Source organism: Pestalotiopsis fici, assembly GCF_000516985.1.
Source record: "Pestalotiopsis fici W106-1 unplaced genomic scaffold PFICI_Scf_1, whole genome shotgun sequence".
Lineage (NCBI taxonomy): Eukaryota > Fungi > Ascomycota > Sordariomycetes > Amphisphaeriales > Sporocadaceae > Pestalotiopsis > Pestalotiopsis fici.
The window spans coordinates 5,077,019-5,088,368 of NW_006917091.1; the positions used below are offsets into that span (position 1 = coordinate 5,077,019).

The following is an 11,350-nucleotide window of genomic DNA, read 5'->3' on the forward strand; positions in this document are numbered from 1 at the left end:
CTCTTTTTCCTTTTCCCGCTGTTGACCAACCCGGAAACAGATTACAGATTTGTTCTTCCTACACCAACGAGCGACCGCGAACTCGATATACCTATTTGCTATCATGATAGGCAGTTTCCTAACGCCCATGGTTGCTGGCTACCAAGCCTCCATCTCGGGCTGGCGTGAATCCTACATCGCATTGGCTATATCTCTATCGATACTTACTCTCATTTTTATACCACTACTCGAAGAAACCAAGTACATTCCAGTGATTGAGGATGCCACCACAGCTACAGAGAGACATGATCAGAGCCATCCAACAGATCTACCGACGAAAACTTCCCAACAACACTCGAATGCCGTTCATGATAAAGATCTCGAACAAGCCAAGAACCACGAAGACAATAACGCCCCAAACGCAGACCGAGCCGTGCGTACTCAACAGCCCACCTCGTGGAGACAGCGCATGCGCCTTTTCACTACCACGGACGAGCCGCTAATAAAGACGATTTACTACCCAATCTATACCATTTGCCTTCCGCATGTCATCTTCACGGCTGTGCAGTTTGCCTCTTGCGTCTGTTGGCTCGTGGTGGTCTCGTCCATGATATCCATCATTTTCTCCGCTCCCCCGTACGAGTTTGACTCTGCCGCGCTTGGGTACATGTTCACGGGGCCATTCATCGGCGCGATATTTGGCAGCATTTACGGTGGTCCGTTGCTCGACTGGGCAGTTATCCGCTTCGCCAAGCGCAATCACGGTATCTTTGAGCCCGAGATGCGTTTGTACCTGTTTCCTTTCCAGACTGTGTGCCTCACTGCTGGCTTGATCATGTTTGGCATCACCGCAGATGAGGTAGCTATTGACTTGGAACGAGCTCGTCGTGTTGATTAGCATTAACGTTTGTATAGGGAATGCATTGGATCTATCCTAGCATCGGATGCGCCTTATTTGGGTTTGGTATGGGCGCGACCGGCGATATCTGCTTTACCATGATTTTGGATGCGTATCCCGAGGTACGTTTTCTTCAGTCTAACCACTGTTATTCCATTCCCAATCCCGAGTCTTAGGTCTTCGTATTACACCGAGTTGCTGACCCGTCCCTTGACTCTAGCTTGTTCCCGAGATTTTCGTCCTCATCACCTTTATTCGAAACTCCATCAGTATCCCAGGCCCATTCTCCATTACTCCATGGCTTGCCACCATGAGTGTCAGTAACATGTTCATCCTTTCGGGGTTCATATCTCTCTTCCTAGCCGTCTTCTGTATTCCTTACATCATTTGTGGCAAAAGGTGGAGGGCAGCTACGGCGCCTCTATACCGCCGTTTGTGCAGTGAGGTTGCTGGGAATCGACGGTGATATGCAGAATTTGGGCGCACTACCAAATGACTGGATTCAGAAAATGGCAGACTTCAGAAATTGTTTCTGCATTCATCAATTTATTTACTGCGTGTTGGGAAAGTCAACAATGACAATAAGTTTCAGGAAGTGATGTTTATGTATTTTAACATTTTCGGTCAACAAAAATTTTATTTCCCAATTTTTGTCACAGGGAAATCACAAGGATCTGTCTCATCTCGACGGCGCCCAAATGATTGCATTTTGAACAGTCGCAAGCACGTCTATAAAGCATAATAGGTTTCATATAACCTTCGCCTATTGACTATAGAATCCATGAGCCCTCCATCGCCCTTCTACGACTTTCCAAAGATCCTTTGTCCGCGCGACCAAGTTTCTACCACTGTGGCCTTGAGCAGCATTTGGGGATCCCAATCCATATCCACAACCGCCAGGTCCGCCATGTAGCCGGCCTCGAGTCTCCCAGTCCGCCCGTCGGTGAAGCACGCATGTGCCGCGCCCATTGTCGCCGCCGTCACGGCATCGGCCAGCTTCAACGCAAACTCGGGCGCCACCTTGTCCTCGAGCTCCGGCTTGCGCGCCGATCGCCTATTAGTAGCAACATACATGTTGGCCAGCGGATTGTGCGGCGCCGTCGGACAATCGCTGCCCATGGCCAGGATGGCACCAAAGTTTGCAAAGGAAGCATAAGGAAAAATGTGGCGGCATCGTCCCGCGCCAATCAATTTTGGCCATGCAGTCAGTCCGGCCGGGTCGCTGTGGACGGGCTGTATCGAGGCAATGACGCCCAGGGGGCCGAGCCGCTGCGCATCCTCGGGCGAACACAGCTCGAGGTGCTCGATGCGATGGCGACCCGACGGATTCCCGACTAACTCGAGCGCGTCCAGCGCCGTCTTGATGGCCTCGTCGCCAATGGCGTGGAGTGCGCACTGCAGCCCTGCGGCGTCGGCGTGTTTGAGAACGACGGCCAGGCTCTCCACCGTCCACATGGGCTCCACGTTGCTATTGTCGTGCGAGTACGGCTCGCGTAGGGCGGCGGTACAGCTGTCGACCACTCCGTCACAGATGATCTTGATGCCGCCAATCCTTCGTCTACCGCCGTCCTGTTGGTCGTGACCCGGCTTGGTGAAGAGCTCAATAGCCCGATCTACTTGCTTCAGGGCATCCGCCAAGGACTCCTGGGGGGTGATGAGCCAATAAGCCGTAACGAATAGAGGCAAAGACCCCTTTCGAGCTTCGTATTGGGACAGAAGCTGCCACATGCTTTCATCCATGGCCAGCTCCCCTACGCTAGTATAACCGGCCGAGATGTAGGCCTCAAACGCCGTGTCCAAGTACGCAAGTTTGGACTCGAGGGAATGAGACTTGTTCAGAAAAGGCCAGACAAGACTTATTACGGCGCCTTCTGAAAGTAGTCCGCTGGGTTTCCCATCATCATAGCGATGAATACGACCACCCGGCGGATCAGGCAACTTTTCCAGTCGCAGCTCCTCGAGCGCCGCCGTGTTGCACCACACCGAGTGCAGATCATTGGCGTCAATGTAAATCGGCCTGGGATCGACATCATCGAGCTGCACTGCCAGGGCCTCCCCGTTGGTGGAAGACTGCCACCAGTTACGGCAGAGCAGCCGCGGGAGACTCGGGTTGGCCGCCGCGTACGCACGTATGGTGGCTTGTATATCCGCCAGACTGGTACAGGCGCCGATATCGAGCTTGCTCATGGCCTCGCCAGTCATGAGTAAATGCATATGGGCGTCGACAAAGCCAGGAACCACCACTCGACCCTGCATATCGCGCTGGTCCGCCCCAGCACGTATCGCCGCAGCTATTGAGGCATCTTCGGCAGAGCCCACTTGGAGAATCTTTCCGGTATTTTGATCGATCACTATGCAGTCTGCGAAAGCAGCATTTTGCTGCCGTCCAGACTGTGGTAGAAAGAATCGACCATTGCGGAGGACTTTGGCCATGGCTTATTGCGTGCGTGTAGTGCGTGTAAGGGTGATTTGAAGAACTTAAGAACTAGCAGGTATCGAGTACAAAGCGGTGCAACCAACCCAAATGTCTACGAGTTTTCGATCCGATATCACTCACGCCCATAAAGGAAAAGTCAAGTTCAAGGCATTGCTCTGCCGATCCATTGACAACATATCTGCACCACGCGAGTTGACCCGTCAAGTGAGATCCCATGTCCACAACTCCAACCCAACGTTGCGTACCCACTTGTCCGAATATGGTAATTTATCCACGGCCTTACAATACCGCGACGATTTACTTGTGTCAAGCATTTGAAACCACGCGTACACATTCCATTTACGTTGATAAAGGATTATCTTATCCGAGGGAGTCCTTTTGTACGACACATGATTCATTTTTGGACCAACTCTAGGTTTGAATGGCTAGTCCAGGAAAGAGCAGTAACCTACTCGCCGTGATCGGCTCATATATTCAGCTTGGCACGGGTTGTCTTTGATTTCGCCCATATAGGATAGATAGATTAAAACATTGTGTCCTGGGCAAACCAAAAGCAATGGCCTTTTCGATGCTGCCGAATACCAACAAGGGCCAAGGAAGGGGAAGGAATAATCAGGGAGAAATGTTATTTCACATAAGCCAGATCATATGACTTTAGACACTGAGAATCGTTGATTTTGAACTGATATATACATTTTTTAATTATTTATTACTGGATCAACATATTATGTTGATGCATACATGTAATCATATTCCTCCTTGAGTCTTCCGAAGCCAATCTTGGGCTGGTAATCGGCAACCTCGGTAGCACCAAAGTCGAAGACGGAGTAGTGGCGGCGCAGGAAAGCAGCACCAATGAGCGCAAAACCATTGCCACCGCTGTTGTCGACCGGGGGCATGCACTGGTCGCCAGGTCTGGTGAACTCGTCACCGCGGATCGTAAACGTCTTGTCATCAGCCTCGTCGCCCTCGCCAAGGGTAAAGGAGATGGCCCAGGACGCGTTCAGGTGCTGGCACTCCATGCGCTCCTCGCCGTTCATGAGCTTGGTCACGTTCCAGCCCAGGTTGAAGTAGACGGCGTCAATGATCTCGTCGGGGACGGAGATGCGGCCGGCGCCAGTGTCGAACACGGCCGTGCCGGCGCCGTACATTGACCAGGTCGTGTTGGACTTAGGCCACGTGCCGGCCGGGTCATTGGTCGTGGGAAGCTGGCCGTTGTGCACCGTGACCGTAGAGTTGGCCTCGCGGGTGGCCAGCACGTTGACAGATCGCAGCGCCGTCCGCCACAGCTGGTACGGGTTCTCCTGGCGCAGCGGGACGTAGGCTACCTCGCCGTCAACATATGTGTCCTCGTGGCTGCCGCCAATGGTCAGGACGCCGTCTTTGCCCGCATCGCTCAGGTCGGTGCCGTAAAACAGAGAGAACCGCGTTTCGTCCAGTTGGTTGTCCCACAGCAGGGTCTCGACCAGAGAAGACGTTGAATTCTCGGCAATGGACGAGAAACCGAGACCGAGCAGGCCGTCGGCCGTCGTAAAGCGCCAGCTGCTCTGGTTCACGGATAGGAATGTCTGATTCCATTCGAGAGTGCCGGCTTCATCCACAAAGACATCCTGAATGGCCTCTCCCGTCACGGCATCGCCGTCAATGTACGGAATCCGCGCAAACGAGCCCAGGTCTACAGAAGTTGAGGAAGCCGAGGTGTTATACTCGATGCGGTCGTAGCCGCTCGAGTTGGGACACGAGGTGTCTGTGCAGCCGGTACCGACCATCCATGCCGTCGAAGATCCTGTGTCGAATTGCAGCCGGGTCGTCTTGCCTGGAGTGCCGACCTGGAATTCTACTGAGGCCTATGTGACATACATTGGTCAGCAAAAAGGTGCAATATCATTGGTGCTATCATCGGACTGGCCGATGACATGTGATGCAACTCACATATGTGTTTTGTATGTGCACAGGCAGCTCAATGACACTAGCCGATGCGGCGGCGGCCAAGGTTAGAAGTGTAAAGCAGCCCATTTTGTCGATTTATAAACGAGAGGAATTGGCAGAACGATTGAATGCCAGTGATACCGGGGTGCTACTACTACATGATGGATTTACTTTTGAGGGCAGATGTGGTTGATTTTATCCTCCAGTCCATGGTCGGCGATACGAGCTTCCCTCTAGATGAGTGTGGGGCCTAGGGGCTCAGTTCCAGGGGTGGCAGTCGGTAGTATACTGCCAATACGAGAAGCATTGATCATTTCCCCAGGGGCTAGAAATTCTCTCGGCTGGTCAGTCACATCGCGCACGGCATCGACGGCATTGCCGCATTCTGTGGGGGTACTTTTCTTGGGTGCGATGCTAAATATGTATTTGTAGTGGCACTTGTCAATACATAGTACGAAAGTCAGACAAACTCGCGAGCTTTGGGTAGTATATGATCTCTACACCCACTGAGGTCTCTGCTTCTTAGGCCCCGTCCGCCCTTTCGCTTGGCCTGGCGATCCTAAATAGGTAAGAGCTTCTCAAACCCAGCGCCGGCAACGTCACATTGTCCTTCAACAATGCCACATTCTCGAATCCACACTTGGTCAATACTCGGATGCTTCCTTTATTCTCAACATCAGTCTTGGCCTCGACCACATCCACAGTCGGTCGCGAGTCCCAGTAGATGTTCATAAAGGCCCGCAGCGCTTCCGTCGCGTAGCCCTTGCCCCAAGCCGCCGGATGAAAGGTATAGCCCAGCTCGGCGACGGGGTTGAAAGAAAAGACGCCCATGATACCAATCATTTTCTTCTGCTCGTCGCCACGGACAAAGACGGCATAGTTGTCACCTGTGGTATTTTTCTCTGGAAGTACACCATCTAGCCAACTTTGGCTTTCTGCGAGCGTCTTCTTGGGTCCGCACGTACTGTCAATGACAAGAAAAGCGTGAGCAAAGATTGCGACTCCCAATCCCCATCGTTGGTCACAACGCACCTCCATTTTGTTGCCTCCAAGTTGGACCAAATGTCGTGAAAGTCGGCCAAATCTGAGGCGGCAATCTTGCGAAGGTGGAGGCGCGGTGTATCCATAATTTTATAATCCTAGGTTTTAAGGTTAAAGCGAAAAAAGCAGGAACCAGCAAATCATCTGAAAGCTGGAAACTTTTAAGCGTAAAACTACAGCCCCTTATAATCAATCTACCCTTGCCCGTGTGCGGTTAGATTAGTCAGCGGACGTTTGGGAACCCATCACGGGACGCCGTATTCTAGAGCAAATATACTTCCGTACGAGAATGGTCCACTCATGTAAGCCATGTACATTTAGGCGACTGTCTATGGAAGTGCCACCAAAATCGATGTCTGGCAAATTGACATATGCTGGTATTGTACGATTGGCACTTATATAATGATATAGGCAATACCCGTAAGACTTATTTTAGAATCCTATTTACCTGATTATAAAGATAGAATACTAGCGCCTCGCTTAGGCTGTATCTTACGTTTTCAATCAAGATGGAGCATGACCTATTCCGCAGTAAAATCATTGTTCTCATAGTGTCGGTAAACTCCCCACTCCGTATACTTTTGTCTCCTATCGCTAGATAGGTACGCTGATACATTTGGTCGAGCTCGTACGGCCTCCCATAGCCCGAATACCTTGTCAAACTTGCCACTGTCTCTGGCTTGCCTCATGGCTTTGGGAAAAGCGTAGTTTGTACCATCAAGACACTGGTTCCGGCGAGGGCGGTTTGCAATTAGCGACCGAGGCATTGCAAAGCGTATAAGGCTGTTTAGAGAATCGCAATCTTTGACAAGACTTACCTGAAATAAGACTAGATCGGCGTAAGTAAAGGTCTTTCCCAACAGCCAGGGTCCTTCTCCGCGCTCTTGGCTGCTGGCATCTAGCACCTTTTGCCAATACGACAGGATAAGTGGGAGGCGATTCTGGATGAATTCTTTACTTCTGCGCTTGCTTTCCTCCCTTTGGTCCTCGTAGTACAGCATTGTGGATATAGGATGGTGGGTATCATGAACTTCGTTGCTGAGGCCATCGAGAGCCGTCAGGACGAGGGCGTTGACTCGGTAGAGGTCGTTCTCTCGGTCACCAGCAAGTCCGAGCTTGGGTCCGAGGTATAAAAGAATGTTGGGTGTTTGGGAGATGACCAAGTCACCGTGCTTGAAGAGAGGAGGGGCAAAGTAAGGCGGATTGCCATGACCTCCTCCCGAAAGCCAGGTTACGACAGTCTCGCGAGACTTCTCAAAGGGCAGAGATTGAGTGTCCTGATACGGGGTGCCGGCCTCTTCGAGTATGAGTCGAACGTGTTCGCCCCTACCAGGAGCACCTGCATAATATATGAGTTCGTAAGGTGCAGTCATGATGGCCACGTTGTATGAATGAAGGCCAATCCTCACGATTATGGAGTGTTATTTGATATATATGTATCCATACACTTGAGCGGTAGGACATGGGATGCTGACGTGCGGGGTATGTTTCTATGTCGCGTTATGGCCATGTCTAACGGTGGCACAGTATTGGAATCATCCCATGTTTGTGACAGATTCATTTTTTATGCTAATAATTGTTCACAAAGACTACCAACAAGACAGACCAGCATCTTATTGATATTGTGTATATGTGCATGAACTACAAGGCATTTGGCTTGCTCCACGTTGACTTGGATATATAATATTATTCAGATAATCACTTACAACAACGATATTTTCTTTATTAGTCGCCACTAATATTTACAATATCTGTAGTGTCAGTTCATCATTTTGCGTATCTTCGGGTATATTACCTAGTAGTTTGAGCGAATACCATGGTTCATACATAGGTAGCTGCCCGCGGCTCTGGTTCTGGTTCTGCTTCTCCTACCAGGTGGGCACGGACATTTCCGATCCTAAATCCCACGTCACTGGTAGGGCAGCCAATGGGTACTGGAGGTAGGCCCCTACCCACCTACCATCACCTACCTAGGCACTACGCAGGCAGGGCGTGGCTTCCCGCTTGACACTAGGCAACATTTAGAGCTATCGCCTAGAGCTTCATCTTCGTCATCTCAACTTTTCCAATATTTCCCCAACCCCCGGCCTGCCTCTTTGCCTGCTCTCACCCAGTCCAGCACAGTTCTTGACCGACACTGAAAGATATAAATGAATCTGGAGAAGACCTCATGGCAGCACCCAGTCTCTCCTTCCCGGTGAACCCGGACGACTTCGAGTCGGACGATCGAATTTCCTTTTCCAAGCTCGACAACAAGCACATTGCCGTGCAAGATGATGGCACAGAGTTCGAGTTTGACACACAGCTGAAGCGCTGGATTCCCGCGCTCACCGAGGAGGAAATCGAAGCGCAGCAACGCATGTATGGCGGGACGCCAGAGGACCAAGCAGAGGCCAGCGACAACAATAACAACAAGCGCAAACGCAAAGAGGAGGCAGCGGCGGCACGCAAGAAGCAACGGGCACCGCCACAGCCCCGACAAAACACGGCCGTCTACGTCACAGGCCTGCCGCCCGATGCGACCGTCGATGAGGTGCACGACGTCTTTAGTCGCAAGTGCGGCGTCGTTGCCGAGGAAATTGACAGTGGCCGGCCGCGCATCAAGATGTACACGGACGCGGCCGGCAAGTTCAAGGGCGACGCTCTCGTCGTCTTCTTCAAGCCCCAAAGCGTCGAGATGGCCATTATGCTGCTCGATGATACCCATTTCAGGTATAGCGCCAGCGGCCTCCCGTCCGGTAAGATGAGGGTACAGGCCGCCGACAGCAGCTACAAGAAGACACAGTACGAGACGACAGAGGGGAACTCAGGCGGAGCTCAGAACGGCGGCAACGGTGCTAGCGCAACAAACAGTGCAAACGGAAGCGGGGCAGCGACGCCAAATACAAATGCAAGGGACCGCAGGGAGCGCGAGCAGGAAAAGCAAAAAATCATCAAGAGGACACAAAAGCTGGATGCCAAGCTGGCGGACTGGGACGATGACGAGCCATATGGGGCACAGCTGGAGACGAACGTGCGCAAGGACAAGGTCGTCGTGCTGAGGCACATGTTTACGCTCAAGGAGCTCGAGGAGGACCCGGCAGCGCTGCTCGATATCAAGGACGATATTCGCGAGGAGTGCGAGAAGCTCGGCGTCGTCACGAGTGTCACGCTATACGACCTCGAGGTGGACGGTATCGTGAGCGTCAAGTTTCAGACCCCCCAGGCTGCCGAGGCCTGCGTCGAGCTCATGGATGGCCGCGCCTTTGATGGCAGAGTGGTCCGGGCCACATTTGCCAACGGCAGGGAGAAGTTCAGAAAATCAGGCAAGGACGAGGGCGAAGAGGCAGTATGATTTGGGCTTGATCCGGCTCGGATCCTTGACCAGTGGATTTGCATAATCACATCCTAGGATGGATAAGGCTGCGAAAGAAAATGTACGACGGCTCATCACGAAGACTCGGAACAAGAAGAAAGAAAAACAAAAGAAAAGAAAAAAATTGCTCGATATTTGGTCCAGGCAGGATCTGCCCATGCCACTGTACAGACAAATATCAACGCATAGGTGCGAATATAATGATACCACAACATCAACAACGGAACTTCTGGGCATCTTCTATTCTTAATTCGATGACCTGCCGTTCTTGCTGAGCTTGGCATGATCATGATTCATGTCCAGGAGCTCGGGCACTGTATGAGTTCGGAAAGATACCGACCTTTCGGACCTAGGCAACTTGACACTGCGAATATGGACAACATCCGAGTATAAAGAGAGATGTCACATGGTCATTGGCCGACTACGTCTGCTCATATATACACACACAATGCTTTCTTTCATTTGCGCTACCCTGCTCCATATTGAGGATCCACCCGGAACCTACCGTTATAACAATATCCACGAGAGAAACGAAAAGACGCTATCCACGACCAGTCCACTTTAGCAATATAGTCGCCGACCACACTTTCTATCAATAAGTATGCTATTAAGCACCACAAATCTCAACAAATAAGGCGTTGTGGCAGAGTGGTCTAATGCGCAAGACTAGAATTGATCCTATATCATCCTATCTTGTTTCTTCGGAAGCGTCTGTTCGAATCAGGCCAACGTCGCTCTTTTTGGCGAGCTGGACGGCATTGTCGTGATATAATTGTCGTGATGAGGTTGTTGTTGTGGTGGTGGTGGATGGGAGTTGTGCTACAGATTGGTGTTCTTTTTTAGCCCGCATGCCAGAAAACATGGTATCAAATTGTGCGAAAGGCACCTTCCGAGTGATCAAAGAGAATTGGGAAGGTACTCTGCATCTAAAAAGATGATGCATTGGTATCCAGAGTATCAATCATCTGCTCCTTGGCCATGACCCACCATCCAGCAGCCTCGATGATCCGACAGACGATTCGAACCTCGTCCATGGTCCGTGGGGCGTACACCATGACGAACTGCCTTGGCACGGGCATCCGGAACCAACGGCCTTTCCAAGCAAGCGGGTGTCTCTGTCCCCAACCTTTGGCGAGCACTTCCCGAACGTCGTCTGGGTGCAGATTCATATGCATCGAGTGGTCCGAACTGTGGACGTGACAAATTTCGCCCATGCACGTATTGTTGACAGGATGGCGAGCAAAAAGTCCCAGACCGTGTTTCTCGAAGCAGGATGTCCCCAGCCCAATGTCGTCTTTATGCTTATTGCCATGGCTCTCCAACACCTTGCGCAGTGCCATGTAGCATTCCTCGGACCCCTGCTGGTCAACCTGGCGCTGGGGCGCTATACCAGCCACTGTCGGTCTTGGACCACGGCGATGAGGAAGTGGGCTTTTCTTTAACACACCAGCTGATGGATGACTGGTTGGATCGGGCAGAGGCGGCGTGAACGGATCCCGCAGAGCCCATAATCGGAACCAGTTGATCGTGAGATATCCATGAAAAGTTGCCGGTGTTCCTCCTTGAATATCCAGTGTTAGCAATTGCTTCCAAAGGGGGGTATATGGGAGTTACAAAATGTCCCAAAATCTCCTGATACGACTTCTTGTCGGCTATATCAAGCTCTTGCTGTCTAAAAGAAGAAAAGAGCGAAGAAGAAGAAGAACGAAAG

At 51.5% G+C, this 11,350-nt stretch overlaps 7 protein-coding genes across 7 annotated transcripts in view; 2 read left to right on the forward strand and 5 right to left on the reverse strand.

The window, feature by feature from the left end:
* The window catches only part of PFICI_01493 (uncharacterized protein), a gene marked incomplete at both ends in the record, with an annotated part of 1,916 nt that extends 573 nt beyond the window's left edge, over positions 1-1,343 (forward strand). The window contains 4 exons of the mRNA XM_007830074.1: positions 41-343; positions 374-838; positions 895-999; positions 1,098-1,343. Of these exons, the coding sequence (XP_007828265.1) occupies positions 41-343; positions 374-838; positions 895-999; positions 1,098-1,343 (1,119 nt within the window). The remainder of the gene's footprint in view (positions 1-40; positions 344-373; positions 839-894; positions 1,000-1,097) is intronic.
* A 335-nt stretch (positions 1,344-1,678) lies between these two features.
* PFICI_01494 (uncharacterized protein) lies at positions 1,679-3,310 on the reverse strand (the record flags this gene model as incomplete). Its single annotated transcript, XM_007830075.1, has 1 exon — positions 1,679-3,310. The coding sequence occupies one exon, from the start codon at positions 3,308-3,310 to the stop codon at positions 1,679-1,681; it is 1,632 nt and encodes a 543-aa protein (XP_007828266.1).
* A 729-nt stretch (positions 3,311-4,039) lies between these two features.
* Positions 4,040-5,330, reverse strand: PFICI_01495 (uncharacterized protein; the record flags this gene model as incomplete). The annotated part of the gene is made up of 2 exons (XM_007830076.1): positions 4,040-5,161; positions 5,247-5,330. 2 exons carry the CDS (start codon positions 5,328-5,330, stop codon positions 4,040-4,042), a joined length of 1,206 nt encoding a protein of 401 aa, XP_007828267.1.
* Positions 5,331-5,765: 435 nt separating this feature from the next.
* Positions 5,766-6,370, reverse strand: PFICI_01496 (uncharacterized protein; the record flags this gene model as incomplete). Its single annotated transcript, XM_007830077.1, has 2 exons — positions 5,766-6,207; positions 6,276-6,370. The coding sequence occupies 2 exons, from the start codon at positions 6,368-6,370 to the stop codon at positions 5,766-5,768; spliced, it is 537 nt and encodes a 178-aa protein (XP_007828268.1).
* A 435-nt stretch (positions 6,371-6,805) lies between these two features.
* Positions 6,806-7,657, reverse strand: PFICI_01497 (uncharacterized protein; the record flags this gene model as incomplete). Its single annotated transcript, XM_007830078.1, has 2 exons — positions 6,806-7,009; positions 7,103-7,657. The coding sequence occupies 2 exons, from the start codon at positions 7,655-7,657 to the stop codon at positions 6,806-6,808; spliced, it is 759 nt and encodes a 252-aa protein (XP_007828269.1).
* A 797-nt stretch (positions 7,658-8,454) lies between these two features.
* PFICI_01498 (uncharacterized protein) lies at positions 8,455-9,618 on the forward strand (the record flags this gene model as incomplete). The annotated part of the gene is made up of 1 exon (XM_007830079.1): positions 8,455-9,618. One exon carries the CDS (start codon positions 8,455-8,457, stop codon positions 9,616-9,618), a length of 1,164 nt encoding a protein of 387 aa, XP_007828270.1.
* A 947-nt stretch (positions 9,619-10,565) lies between these two features.
* PFICI_01499 (uncharacterized protein) overlaps positions 10,566-11,350 on the reverse strand; it is a gene marked incomplete at both ends in the record, with an annotated part of 1,178 nt that continues 393 nt past the window's right edge. Inside the window, one exon of the mRNA XM_007830080.1 lies at positions 10,566-11,200. Coding sequence (XP_007828271.1) covers positions 10,566-11,200 — 635 coding nt within the window. The remainder of the gene's footprint in view (positions 11,201-11,350) is intronic.